Source organism: Protopterus annectens, chromosome 7.part0 (genome assembly GCF_019279795.1).
Source record: "Protopterus annectens isolate FY-2018-M chromosome 7.part0, PAN1.0, whole genome shotgun sequence".
NCBI classification, from domain to species: Eukaryota; Metazoa; Chordata; order Ceratodontiformes; family Protopteridae; genus Protopterus; species Protopterus annectens.
This window is the reverse complement of record NC_056739.1, coordinates 764,470,650-764,486,243: the sequence shown is the minus strand read 5'-3', so window position 1 is coordinate 764,486,243 and position 15,594 is coordinate 764,470,650. Positions and strand designations below refer to the sequence as shown.

General features: G+C 42.6%; 1 protein-coding gene across 1 annotated transcript in view; it reads left to right on the top strand.

Annotated features, from left to right (window-relative positions):
* The window catches only part of LOC122806089 (extracellular calcium-sensing receptor-like), a 452,682-nt gene that overhangs the window by 43,563 nt on the left and 393,525 nt on the right, over nt 1–15,594 (top strand). Inside the window, exon 3 of the mRNA XM_044076327.1 lies at nt 3,625–3,852. Coding sequence (XP_043932262.1) covers nt 3,625–3,852 — 228 coding nt within the window. The remainder of the gene's footprint in view (nt 1–3,624; nt 3,853–15,594) is intronic.

Genomic DNA, 15,594 nt, shown 5'->3' with positions numbered 1-15,594 from the left:
TTTGGTAAACTTAAATCTTTGTAGTATTTTTATTGTTTACTGTTACAGTTCTACATGCCTGGATATCACTCTATTCATGAGATTTCCTAACCATCACTGAAACATGGTTTAAATCCAATATGAAGGATAAAGAAATGCTACCTACAGCCTATAACATTAGGAGGACTGACTGACCCCACAAAAAATGAGGCAGAGTCACTGTACTGTACACTATCTCCTTTAACTTCTCCTATTCCAACTTCATCCCCAAATTTCACTCAGCTGAAATTCTCATAGCACTTTTAAAGCTAAACTATAAAAAAAAACACACTGTATTGTTGTACTTTACATCCCGCTGGAAACAGCATACCCATCTTGAAGACTTTCTCTTGTGGGTATCCAGTACTATTACTTAAGAAACAATTATTCTGAGTGATGTCAGTATTGACTCGCAAAATATGTAATCTCTGACAGTCCCTCACCTTACATAAATCTATTTGGTTTGACACAACTAATCACAACACCTACTAGATAGAACAATGACATTAAGGGCAGAATTCTTGATTGGATTTTAGTCTCAGACCTCAGTAAACTATCAGTGGAACCTATTCAAACTCCCTAAGTGACCATCTCCCTGCACACACACACACACACACACACACACACACACACACACACACACACACACACACACGCACACACACACACACACACACACACACACATACACACACACACACAGACTTAATACTTATCACCCTATTGCCTGCCAACTTAAACCAACGAGGGATCTCAAAAAATTTTAACACAGACATTTTCTGCTGTACCGTAAAGTCCTCCAACTAGTCTATACTAAGAACTCTCTCATTAGATGATGCAGTTACAACTTTTAATACCTTTTTTAAATACCCTAAATAACTCCCCCCCCCTGTGTATAAAAAGAGTGAAAGTAAAACATTCCCCTGGCTATCCATCCTTATCAAAAACTATTCATGCCGTAGAGAAGCATTGGGGGGAGTGGCTAAATCAAAAAAAATATCAGCAATGCAAGGAACTTCATAATCAAGTTAAAAACAAATATACAAAGACAAGAGACAATACTATGACAAACTACAACTTAATCACAAAAATGATCCAAAAACATATGGTCCTCTATTCAGACACTACTCAATCCTGCCTCAAAAAAAGATCTGTATCCCCCTCAAACCTGCTACACCCTAAAAATAGCAATTACATTTAATAAATACTTCATAGAGAGCATTGTTGCCCTCACCATCTCCTCTCATAATGGCTCTTAACCCTCAGGGTTGGGAGGGTGGCCTAATGGTTAAGGTGTTTGCTTTACAAACACAAGATGCAGGGTTCGAGTCTCACAAGGGATAATTGGCTAGGTTTAAAATGGCTCACAAGAGCAGTTAACTTAGTACTAACCTATGAACTCAACATGGATTCCACCCTGGCCATAGTACAACTGCTGCACTATTATCCTTTTTTGATAATATAAATGTGAAAAGAGACTCTGGCAAACTTATCTCTTCCATATTTCTGGTTCTGTCCAATGCCTTTGATAACATCTCGCATAGCAAACTCTTTCAACAACTGCTCCATCACGGTGTACCCCTTCTTCACTTCAGTGGTTTAAAAGGTACCTGATAGACAGCAAACTGTTAGATGACTACATACCTTCTCTTCTTACCTCCCTATGGTGTACCCCAAGGCTCAATTATTGGTCTACTAATATTTAACATTTTCATTAATGACTTCTATACCTCTTCTAAGCAAGCATCACGTATACAGTATGCTGAAAATTTGACACTAATATTCTCATCTGATACTCTGGCGCATCTTCTTGAAATCATACAAGAAGCCTTCACCTCTACTAAAAACTGGATTCACAATGCCCAATTATTACTCAACCCTCCAAAAAATAAAACTATTACTATTCCTCCCCAAAGTACATCTATAGGACAAGTCCACCTTCAAAACTTTCTTCTTTAATTAGAAATACAGAGATAGAATTCATATCCTATACAAAACTGCTTGGTGTGACAATTGATGACAACCTAAGATTTGAACTCCACATTCAAAATAATATTAAAAAACACTCACCAGAAACTTGGCATGCATTATAGACATGAATACTTTCTTACTAACTCTGCTAAAACTACCCTAGCAACCACTTACCTACTTCTTTCACTCTTATATGGTACCTCCATCTTTATCAACTTGCAGGTATTTGTTAAAACTAAACTTGAAGATGGCACCAAAAATCAAATGTACAGAATGAATATTTAAATTCTGTAAAGAAAAGGGAGGATTAGCCTGTGACATGACACCTACTTAATTCCTGAGCTTTCCCCACCCTGGGGCTAAATAAGTGAATTAAACCTTATTACTGAATAGAAAACATCTTTAGATTCCTCTGCTACCTACATGACCTAGTCAGCCATTACTGAATTTGTTTTTGACTAAAGCACAGTACAAACATGGATTTAATATGCAATTCCCTACAAGTAAGTGTCATGTGATTAGGATTTTGCCATCTGCAAACGACCTCTTCACTGGAAGGTAAATAAGAGAAGCTTGCTAGCTACTAAATCAAATACTGCCAGAAATTGTTGTTTTGAAAGCATCAGCTGCCCACGATAAGCTGTCATACAGCAATGGGCAGAAAAACATTTCTGTGGAGTGCATGCCATCACTGAATTCAACCCAGAAAAAGGACATAAAGGCAGGTGCCAGAGAACAGAACGCATCTTTTCACATACTCCAAAGAGGAGGAAGATGACCCTAAAAATGGCTATACTGGAACAACTTGTGCTAAATGGGCATAAAAGAACACACTTAGCCCACAATGTTAGACAATTTTCTGCAGTATGACCTCCATGTCCCCTTGTAGCTGTCACATTTGAGTATCTTTGAAAGAGCTTAAGAAGCCCATAACCCATGCCAACTACACACCCAGGCAGATAATTTTTAAGATAGTAAACTGAAGGGATAGGGAATTAGTTCTGAATCTGGTTTGCACGGCCAAAACATTTCTGCTGGCAAATCAGGAATTAAACTTTTCCAAGATTATTTCAAGGAGCTAGTGAAGTGGTCAACAAGAAGACACTGTTTGCGAATGTCAGGAAACTTTGTTATCAAATAGAAGAATTATGTAAGCAGATACTAGAAGAACTGGTACTTTTCTTAATAGGGAGAAGAAGTGATGGAAGGTATGCCATGGGTGTATGAAATCATGCTGGGGAGAATGAAAGGGGCCACCTTGAACAGGAAGATCAGCACAAAAGGGGGTACCTTGAACAGGAAGAAAAGCAGTAAGAGGAAGTGTGAAAGTAATACAGACTAGGAATAGCAAATAACTGTGGATCAAGGAAATTAGTTCTTCATGGATGTGGCTATGAACCACTGGAATAGGCAAGGAAAAGGAAATTCACAGAGATATTCAAGGATGTATACAACAAGTCAATAAATATTGTGAGGAGAGCAGGGATAGAGAGGAAGAACAATGTTAAATGCAGTTATAGCATTAAGCAAATGGGATGTTATTCTTATATGTAATCAAAGAGATAATAGTTTTACTATGATGAGTCAGTCTTAAAAATGATTGCACCAACCACACTGTGTAATTTCTCTCTACAGGTTCTTCATTATTTAAGTCACATCCACTTTGTCAATGATGCCAGTGAAGAAGTCTATTTTGATAAGAATGGAAATATATTGGCTCTGTATGATGTTTTAAACTGGCAGAAGTCTTCTGATAGTACAACTGAATTTACCAAAGTAGGAAGCTATAATGCCAGGGAATTTATAAGCCAAAAACTGGTGATTAATTCTAGTGCCATCATGTGGGCTGGAGGACTTGATAAGGTTAGACACTGGTGTATCGGTAAGAATATACAGAGATATACACACATGCACGCACACATGTATGTGTGTGTGTAATTTGTATGTATGTCTATAGAAAGTTGGAGAGGCATTTATTTTAATTTTGCCTTTATGATATATGTGATGATGTGAGGTTTTGCCAGCTATGCTCAGAGAAGTAAGGCAGTTGATATGTAACATATGCCAGCATAGTTAGCTGGTGTTGTAAATAATATATATCCAAACTGATTTATACAGATGCTTGTGTTGAAAAATATATTTGTAAAACTGCTTGTGTTAAAAATGTACCAACAGTGGGTCCTGCTGGACAGAAAAGAAATACACCTGTATGTCAGACTGTATTGGAACTGTTAAAATTAATATATTGTAATAGAGGATACTGGAAGAGAAGAGGTTGATCTCAGTCCAAATAACTTTGAAAAACAGTCTGAAATTAAATTACCTGGTTTAGGCCATAAAGACTGTGGGGGTAATTCAATAAACCCTACATGGAGTGATTCTCCATGTAGGAATAGTGTTGTCGCCCAAACATGGAATATGGCCACTGAGAGATCCAGGAAACAGGGCTGGGGGTGTGACATGTGTGTGGACACCATGCAAACACAGATGTGTCCACGGAATGCAAATCGCCTCATCTGCTGGTGAAAACCTTGCAAATGAGGTGATTTTGCGATCCAGGAAGCAGAAAGACATCCGTGTAGGTACCGTGTCTGCAGGAAAAATGTACGTGGTTACTAACTGTGTACCAGAATTAAAAATTAAAACAGGGGCTGTAACAGCCCCCCAAAAAAGCGTCTATATGTGACAGTAGCCATTCAAATGGCCAAATATATGGCCATTGAGACTAAAAAGTAATGCAACATATCAAAACTGATCATTTTTTTTAAATACATATGCCATGTTTAAGTGGCAAACATGCTATTAATAAAACAAATGTGTGAAATATGGAATTTAAGGTAGGCAAAGTAATTGCATTATAGTGCCCAGCATACAGAGTGATACAATGGCAGGTTATAGTGGTAGCTAAGGCAATAGGCCTTCATGTAGTGCTCTATCCAGGGTATATGCAATTAGGCGTATGTAAATGAGCCAGGTTTATTGAATAGAAAAAAGGGCCAATGTGTTCTGTAGGTACTAACTGTGGTAGGGCTAGAACTATGTTGGGGTAGGCAGAACAGATAGCTAACATCAAAAGGGTGTGTGTCACACCTTATTTAAGCTGACTGCAGCTTAACAGTGCCTGTCTGCACTCAGCTAAACACAGCTAAGCAGGCATGTGTGTCTGAGGCTGCTAAGCTGTGCTTAGCCCTGTGGCGTGTGTTTTAGCTTGTTAAAGAAAAGATAAGTGTGCCCCATGTACAGGGGAGGGCCCTTTCTACTGAGCAATGTTTACACTACTTCTGTGGGTTTGTGCAGAGCACAGTGGGGCTTAGCAATGGAAGAAATAAAAAAAAAGTGGGGGGGATAGCCTGAGAAAGCCAATCAAGCATAAATGACTGATACGCCTTGTTCCACTGAAACTGGCCCATTGAAACCCCTCAATAATATAGCTAGCAGGTGGTATGTAACACAGTCAGCCGGTCACACAGGCTGTATCTGCAGCACACCAGTATAAAGTATATATACATCCTTCAATCTGATTTTTCCCATATACTCTGCACCATTGGAGTACACACTTGAGAATTTTAACAGACAAAATGATAAGGGCTGCTGCTGCTCTGCTATATCTGTATACACTACAGGCTGAGGTCAGTGATGATGATGATGATGCTGACAATACACCCAGACTGAGGAGGAGAAGAGTGTTCAGGCCCAGGGTAACCTTTCAGGGGCTACATGAGCTGGAGATAGTAGAGCACTACAGAGTGGACAGGGACATACTACAAGAACTCACTGAGCTATGCTGCCCTCACCTCAGACCAAGAGCAAACAGAGAAGAACCCATCCCAGTGGAAACAAAGGTATATGTAGCCTTCAGAATACTAGCTACAGGTACTTTCCAAAGACCTACTGGGAACATCATGGGAATTTCATAGGTATACACATCCAGGGTACACTACCAGTTCTTGGATGTCATACTAACACATGCCAGTGAGCACATTTATTTCCCAAACACCCCTGAGGAGAGGACCAGCAATATGCATCTCTTCCACCATGTAGCACACTACCCAGAGATACTGTGTGCCATACACTGCACTCATGTGCACATCAAAGCACCACTCAAAGAGGAGGGTAGAGTCTATGTCAACCGCAAGGGGGTATCACTCCATCAACTGCCAGGTCATGTGCAATGCCCAAGGCATTATCATCAGTGTGTATGCTGGAAGCCCTAGCAGTTATCACAACTCCCACATCTGGCATGCATCACAGTTGTACCAGGCATTTGCCAGGGGGGACATCACATACAGCCATCTAGTGGGGGATGCTGGTTATGCACTGGAACAATGGATGATGACACCCATCAGAAATGCACACACACCAACTGAAGAATGTCATAATGAGGCGCACACACAAACTAGGAAAATCATAGAGCATGTGTTTGTGCTGTTCAAGTCATGGTTCTGCTGCCTTGACATATCTGGTGGAGCCCTGCCGTACTCTCCAGCCACATGTGCACACATGTTCATAGTATCTGTAATGCTACACAATAGGATCCTGTGGAAACAGCTGCAGCAAAAACATCACAGGGAAGGGCAATACAGCCCTCCAACATTCTCAAGGTCCCCACACGCACAAGGGGACACGGAGGAGGTACCACCTGAGGCTTTCCCTGTAGGCAGACATAGGCATGCCCAGTACAACCTGGCCTTGGCAAAGAGGCAATGCATAGCACATACACTGACAACCTTAGAACCCAGGGACTGACACCTCACTCCAACTCACATACACACAGTAAAATGGATGCCAACCACATCACACTACCCGTATCTTACCATGTATAGGCTGTGTACTGCATGCATCCAACACATTCAGCCCTGAAGCACTATTTTCTCAACTTCTGCTGGCACAAGGTAAGTCACTCTTCTTAACAACAAATAAATGGGGTAGTATATGGTGGTAGCATATGTATGTTATTGCTGCATGTATGCAAGGAAATGGAGTGGCTACTAGGATAGCAGCAGACAACAGACAGCTATGTGGGACAACAGGAACTCTCTGCCAAATACTGGCTGTCCTATAATATGCAGTAGGGCCCAAACCAGCAAAATCCACTGCACTATGTGAGGGACTTACAAACAGCGGGGTCATAGGACAGATCCATGGATGTCAGTGTTGGACTCCCACACATACCTCTCAACCTCGTACAGCAAAAAATCTGTAAAAGCCAAAAAGAAATGTGGGGCAAAGGCCCCAAAACAGGGACACGTGTTAAATATTGCTCTTGCAAACATAGAAAGTTGATAGAATAACAGGTTTTGCAGTAGCATGAATTCTCTGAAGGGTAAGAAGTCTGAAACTCAAATGTCTGTCATTACTTACTAACTTCAGTCTTTAATGATTTCACAGTAATTTTCACAGACAACCACAATTTTATGAAAAATGGACCCAAAATGTGAGAGAAACATCTGGACAATTCAGCAAAAATCTGCACAGTTCAGAGGTATGGTCCCCAACCCCGATACACTCATGTTCCCATAGAACTGCAGTAACAGTTATGTTTGTAAGGTAATAGCGGCAGACCACACATTCCCAGGGCTGTCTCAATCAACTTGCTAACATGTTCTTTTTCAACAATATGCAGGGACCAATGCGCTATGTATTTGTGTGGTTAATAGTGATAGGAAGTAGAAACCACTGACTGGTGGCTGTTGTGGCTCACTGGGCTAAGTACATGACTGTGGGTGACAGGGTCCATGGTTCAAGTCTGGCTGTGCCTACTATTTTTCATGTCAGCTACACCTATGGTTGGAGTTCTACAGGCTGTCCACATGTCAATATTTGTTACTTGCAGGATAGCTGGACAATGGAGGGACAGTGGCCCACAGATATGGACATTACACAGCTCTGAGTAACCTAGATGGTGCCTACTAGAACAGCCTGTTGTGACAAGTCATTGTAGTGCCAGGATACAAAGGCTGCCACATAACTGTGTCAGTACTCATAACAAGTCAGTGGGTACCATCCATACCCCACGACTGTCATGATTTCTCAGAATGTCCACACATATGCATTGTATATCTGTTCTGTTTGTCATAACATTGCATTTGTCTGGCAAACTACTGACTAAACAATACAGGTTGCTGTGAAAACATCAATGACAGACAGCTCAGATGCAAACTTCATACCTGTAAGAAAATGCAAGCTAATACAAAACCAGTCTACCAACTGTCTACATTTGGAATAGCAATATTAAGCTGCTGTCCCCATATCTTGGCCTGTGCCCGACTGTGATATACGGCCCTGTCAACATGTCTGCCTGTAACAGGTAGACAGGTATGACTAACATATAGCCTTAGAAGAACAGTGCAACACAAACCGTCTGAGCACCTGAGCAGATGTATGGGGCGCAATGCTGGCCAACCTGATAAACAGGTACAGTCAGAGGTGTGTAGTCTGTAACCCTGTGTGTGATGTTATGATTTCTACCCCAGTCACACCATACCTACAACTACATAAGAGCAGCAACTGTGGACAAAGCATGTGACTGGAGCAGAGCTGGACAGAAGGCCACATATAAGGGGAAGGAGGAACCACTGGCCACACAAATTTAGAATGTGCAGACTACAGCATGTTGTGCAGTAGCATGGGTTCCCTGCAAACTATGGAGTCAGTAGACAAATGTCTGTCAGCGGTTCCTTATATTAATCTATACTGATCTGCCACTGACATACCAGGACATCACAGTGCTGTGCAAAATGTACCTCACATATTATGCAAAACTCTGCTCAGTCCAATACAGTCTGCACCTACCCTAGATATGACTCAGTTAATAAGGATAGCACACAACCAGGAGATCCTTTAGCTAGTCTATCAGTGAGGTGCTGGACTGTTTACAGGGCTCATCAGCTAATCAGCTGTAGCACACAAAATCCTGGACCAGAGTACAGATAGGTCTGGACTGAAGTCCCAATCTTACTATTGATGGTCATACTGAGCATTCTCATACACTTAGCTTCTGCCAGCCCTTGTCTAAACCCACATCTGGCTACATAACTGGGATGTATATATATATATATATATATATATATATATATATATATATATATATATATATATATATATATATATATATATATCCCTTCTGCATAGAGACAGCTTTGTACACCTTAACTGTCTATCCTGACCACCACCAGACATGTGTACCCCCATCTATCCATATGTGGTACATATAAGATTTATCTGGATCTGTTGACTGTCATATATTGCAGATATATAGGTAACATATACAAGTATATCATCTACAGAGAGGCAGATGGTGGGAGAGACAGAGAGAGAGAGAGAGAGAGAGAGACAGAAAGAGACCCTGAAAGGCATACAATGATGAACTGCAACAGCCACACATCACCAATTTGAAGCAGTGACATGTGCAAATACTATGGTGAGGCCCATTGTGTAATAGTAGGGATGCAGTGGTTGTATTCTTACATCAGTCACTGTGTGTGTGTGTTTTTATATGTATTACATATACAGAAGACTAGACACACCCAACAAGCCTATGTCTGTGTAATGGCCACCCATATTTTGGCCCTGTGACTACTGTCCTCCACAACAGTAGTCTCCCTGTCAACAACTACTGATGTCATCCACCCCAAAAGCACTACTAGACACTCAACATGTGTAATTCCCATGGCGCATATGATAAGTCCCTACTACTATAGTATATACAGTTAGGTAGGTAGTGGTTCAATTCCCATCAATGCCAACTGAGTGTGTATATGTATATAAGTATATTTTCTTGTGGCTTTGTGTGTTTCCTGCCTATGTGTGTGTGCAATGCCAATACAGTTTGAGGCCTGTTCCACCCTGTTAACCCCCCATTGCCCTACTGTACAGGGCCTGCTGATGTCATCCACTTTAGATACAGCATTGGACACTTTGTAAGCATATAAGCTCTGTGGTGCAAGCAATAAGTATGTAGCACTGAAGCACATACAACTAAATAGGTAGGGCTACTAATCTCAAGATTGCCAAGTGTGGGTTGGTTATACCATTTTGAGGCCTGTTCCACCCAGCTGACATCACACATTTGCTTTACTTGACAGGGCTGTTGATGTCATCCATGTTAGATACAGTGCTGGACACTATGTAGACATATACATTATGTGGCGCATGAGATAAATATGTAGCACTATAGTACATGCAACTAGATAGGTAGTGGTTCTAATCTCAAGACTTACAGCTGTGTGTGTGTGTGTGTGTGTGTGTGTGTGTGTGTGTGTGTGTGTGTGTGTGTGTGTGTGTGTGTGTGTGTGTGTGTGTGTGTGTGTGTGTGTGTGTGTGTGTGTGCATTTGAGGCCTGTTCCACCCTGTTGACTCATCCCATTGCATTCATTTATGGGGCCTGTTGATGTCATCTACCTTAGATACAGTATTTGACACTCTGCAGGCTTATAGGCTCTGTGGCACATGCGATAAATGTGTAGCACTATAGTACACGCAACTAGATAGGTAGGGACTTGTGTGGTGTGTGTGTGTGTGTGTGTGTGTGTGTGTGTGTTATAGCATTTTGAGACCTGTTCCACCCTGTTGACTCACCCCATTGCATTAATTTACAGGGCCTGTTGATATCATCCACCTTAGATGCACTGTTTCACACTCTGCAGGCCATACCTCTCAACTGTATACAGTTTTGCAGAATGTCCAGATGATTGCATCATATATTTCATCTGTGTGTCATAAAATTATGGTTTCCTGGTCAATCACTGGCAAAGCATTAAGAGCTGAAGTCAGAAAATAATGACAGACATCTGAGTGTCAGACTTCATACCCTTCACAAACGTTATGGTAATATGAAACCTGTCACTCTATCAGTTATCTACATTTGTAAGAGCAACATGTAAAAACTGTCCCTATTTTTGGGCCTGTGTCCCCCAATTATTGAAGGCTTTGTCCACATGTATTGTTCTAACAGGTTGAGAGGTATGCCCCAGGCATATATGTTCTGTGGCATATGCAATAATGACATAGCACTGCCACGGTGGTGCAGCGCTTAGCATTGCCACCTCACAACAAGAGGTTCTCTGGTTTGATCCTCGACTGAGGTACCTTCTGTGCGGAGTTTGCATGTCCTCCCTGTGGTCATGTGGGTTTCCTCCGGGTGCTCCGGTTTCCTCCCACATCCCAAAGACATGCTGTAGGTGGATTGGACACTCTAAAATTGGCCCTAGGCGTGAGTGCGTGCATATGTGTGCCTTCTGTGGAAGGTTGGGCGTCAGGCTGGCAACTTGACACTGTAAAACTCCACTGCCAATCATGAGCAGACAGATGATCCACTGTGGTGACCACTATCCAGGAAAAGCCGAAAGAATACTATACTACATACAACTAGATAGGTACGGGTTGTAATCTCAATACTGGCAACTGTGTGAGTGTATGTGTCTGTGTATGCATATACTCTGTAGCAGGGTGGCTGTCTTGCCTGTGTGTGTGCAATGCCTATACCATATTGTGTGCCTGTGCCACCCTGTTAACTCCACCATCGCCAGCCTATTCATGGCCTACAGATGTCATGCACCTTAGATGCAGAGTTACACATTTCAAATACAATAGTACTGTGGTACATGCAATACATACAGTGGGCTATACTGTACATAACTAGATAGATAGGTATTGTAAGTCCAAAATTAGCAACTCTCTCTGCATGACTATTGGAATGCATGTCCCCCTGCAGCAGATTGTGTGTGTGACATGGTTATACCATTTTAAGTGCCTGTTAACCCCCCAGTGGCAACCCTTACAGCACCTGCAGATGTCAACCACCTGAATAGTAGTAGCAGACACTGCAAAACTGTATAAGCTCTGTGTTTCTTGCATTATGTATATTGGGCTATCTTATGTATAACTAGCCAGTTAGGAGTTCTACTATCAACAAGGGCAGTTCATGAGTGGGTGTGTGTCTATATATGTATATCGCCTTGCAGCAGTGTGCCTGTGTTAGGGCCACAAACATACCTTTCGACCCCTTACAGAAAGACAACTGGAGAAAGCCATACAGAAAAGTGGGACAAAGCCCAAATATTAGGGTCAATCTTTAAATATTGCTCTGACAAACATACAAAGTAGATAGCAGAACAGGTCGTGCATTTGCATGCATTTTCTGAAGGGTATGAAGTCTAACAGGAAAATATCTGTCATTTCTGTGTAACATCACTCTTTAATGATTTCATACTACTTTGCCAGAAAACCACAATGTTATGCAAAACAGAATAAAAATATGTGGCAAACATCAGGACATTCTGAAGACATCTGTAGAGATGACAGTTATGGCTACCACCTGTCCCACCCTGCAAGTTGCAGTCCATGTTTAGCCAGGTGTGACCTGTGACAATGACACAAACAATACAGAGATCCTATGAGTGCAGGACAACAAACATTTTCCAAGGTTGTCTAATACCTGCATAAAGCTGTTATTTCACATCCGAAGCACCTTACTGGTATAAGAAATAGCATAACCTAAGGTAATGTGACACAAAGAAGCTGTCATATTGTCAAATCAAAAGAAGTCCTGTCTGTTGCACTTGCTGTGGGTTATGGTATGTCCTGCCAAGTGTCAAAATACTACAAGACGTGTCCCACACTCCACATTTGATAAGGTGGCAACCCCTCTCTGTGTTGCCTATGTGTATGCAATATGTAGACATGTGTACACCCTGTGAGTAGCTTCCACCCACAATGACCCATATGTATGAAGGCATGAATGCTAACCACAACCTCTCACATTTGTAGGTACAGCCTAAAGCTGTGGTAACTGTGACTAGTGTGATGTCTGTCATTGACCCACAAACTGATGTTAACATACTGCAGTGGGGTCATACAGCAGGTATGGAATGGTGGCCAGATCCTGGCCTCCAGCTGAATGCAGAAAACAGTACCAGCATACCATATGGTGAGGACATGGACCCACTATTTCCCACATTAACAACAACCTCATAAATGCACAAACTGTATTGGCAGACCTGGCTACTCAGGGTGAAAACACTGTTGCATTCAGCCATCAAGTAGTGGCAGTGGTCAAAAAAGGCTTAGACAATGTTCACCACATAGGTAAAGGGACTTCATCCAGACAAAAGGTGGGCATTAGCTCTCTATAATCCTCAGTCAGAGCAATATTAGTAGCATGGCCAGTCTGGTATGTAGCTATGCACCCATCTGGACCAAATGGAAAGGCTGTGTTAACACCCACAAAGGTTATCCATGGTCTTCAACACCTGTTCCATGCAGACAGCCTCAAATAAGTACTGCCACACTCGGTATTGGACAGGTTATTCACAGGTGGGCTGTGGCATGCCTAAATGGCAATGTTGTGCTTAACCCTTCAAAAGCTACCCCATATATGAAGTATAACGCTGTGTGTATTTGCTGCACAACAGGCTTGAATCACATATGAGACAGCAAAAAAAAAAAAAAAAAAAACAGCTGGAGAGACAGGTTTGTCTCCCAGAGGCTGCCCTGTCTCAGGAATACACTCCCCAAAAATGTATCATGCAGAGCCTCATCAACTGCATCAAGGTTCAGTGGATGGAAAAAAAAACATCTGTCTTAGGGGTCCAAAGTGTGTCAAGCAATGCCAGGGGCAACAGGTGCTGATTAATGATTTTGTTGGGGATAGAGTACTGGCTAGGCTTGTAAGGGACCCAGGGTCAGTACTGTAGTAACCTCCTCTGTACCTATGAACCTGTGATCCTATGGAACTTCCAGGTGACATGTACCAAGAGTAGCATGCTGTGTCAAGGTGGTATGCATGCAAGGTATGCTGTCTGCCCCCATTGTCCCTCACACACTTTTTCACGCATATGCACCTAAGTAAACATGCACATATACAGCTGTACCTTGGTGAAGAAAAGGTGTCTGTGTTGCCACTCAACCATCCTGAGCTCCTGTAATGGCAGCAGCCCACCATAATTTAGACACACAGACACTTGTAACGGAAAGTGAATAAGGTCTGTGAGACAACAGTCAGTCGGGAGTACTAACAGCAATAAAGCATCATGGCACAAAGGTACATACACTTTGATGTGTACGCATGACAATTGCCAGCAGACAGCATCTTACAGGCCATAACACTACTACACTACAAACTGCCATTACCTGTACTATATTCACCCTGTGCATTAGACACATATTAGCATGCCCCTGCATTGATGGTATGGATAACAGTTGATCTGGCACAGGTATCATCAGACGCACAGGGTGTGGTGTGGGGTTGCCAAAGGCCTAGGCTGTGCCATACAGTTGACATCATGTGTGTGTGTCTAGAGGGGTGCTGGTCAGCTGGGCCATGGAGAGGAGCTGTGTGCATCTGTCGGTGACCTGCATTTGACAGTGATGTGTGAGTGTGTGCATGTACACAGTCAAGCCATGTGCTAGCCCTACATGAGGGTATGTTGGACAGCCGTGGACCATACATGGCAGAATGTACAGTTCACCATCTCCAGCCATGAACACGGGAACTGGTTCTGCCAGGAGTGGGACTGACAACACATTGCCAAGGGAAGATGCAGTACTACTTCCTGACAGTGACTGGTATCTACTGGGTCTATGTCCCTCACAGGACCACCCAGGACCACATGCCCATGGCATGCCGCATTGTGGTGTGGACAGCACCCTCCCTTCAGTAGTACTGGTGGTACTGCCTCTACAGGATTGTGACTGTACATGGCCACGTGAGCTCTCAGCTGATGTTGATGACCTAAGTCCATGTGTCCAACACCCTACTTTCACCACATGTTGAAGCACAGACATTGCACAGTTAAAGACTGCCAATGTTTCATCCCACCATGTATTCACTACATCAGCAAAATGATGTAAGACATCACCAATACCGTGGAGGGTGTCATGCATTCCAGGCAGTGTGGCATCCATGACCCAGATCATCCATCTGGTGTACTATTCACAACATGCCTGTGCCTCCATGATGGAACTGAAACATGCATTGGGTAACATGTACTGTGACACCTATGACAGGTGCTGGATAGGCAGCAGTCCTTCTTTGAGCACCACTGTCAATCTGTCTGTGTGGGACCTTGCCAGTTCTCTGGCTATGGCTAGTGTCTACAGTCACAGATGCCATAGTCCCCACAGTCCCCTGTTCAATGCCACTACCCTCTGACTGCCCAATATATGATACTGCTGGGGACTGGTTATGTGGAGGCATACTGACCATGTACAGTGACATTGGGGTAGAAGTGGGATGTCAACCAACGACACAGATTCAGCCCCCAATAAGACCACCTGTGTCTCACAATGGCCACCATTATCATAAGAGTCTGATTAGACACTGACATCAGGTTGTGAGGGGGACACACTCCAACCCCATTAGTCACATGTGAGGGCAAGACAACATGACTACATGAATACCTGCACCATAATGTTTTCTGACACTCTCACACACACACACACACACACACACACACACACACACACACACACACACACACACACACACACACAGGTGAGGTGCCACAAAGGCATTATACACACCACACCTTCTGACTGATGTCATGCACAACACACAATCAGACCACAACAGACATACTCTGGACAGGCCCTGAACTAGCATGCAGT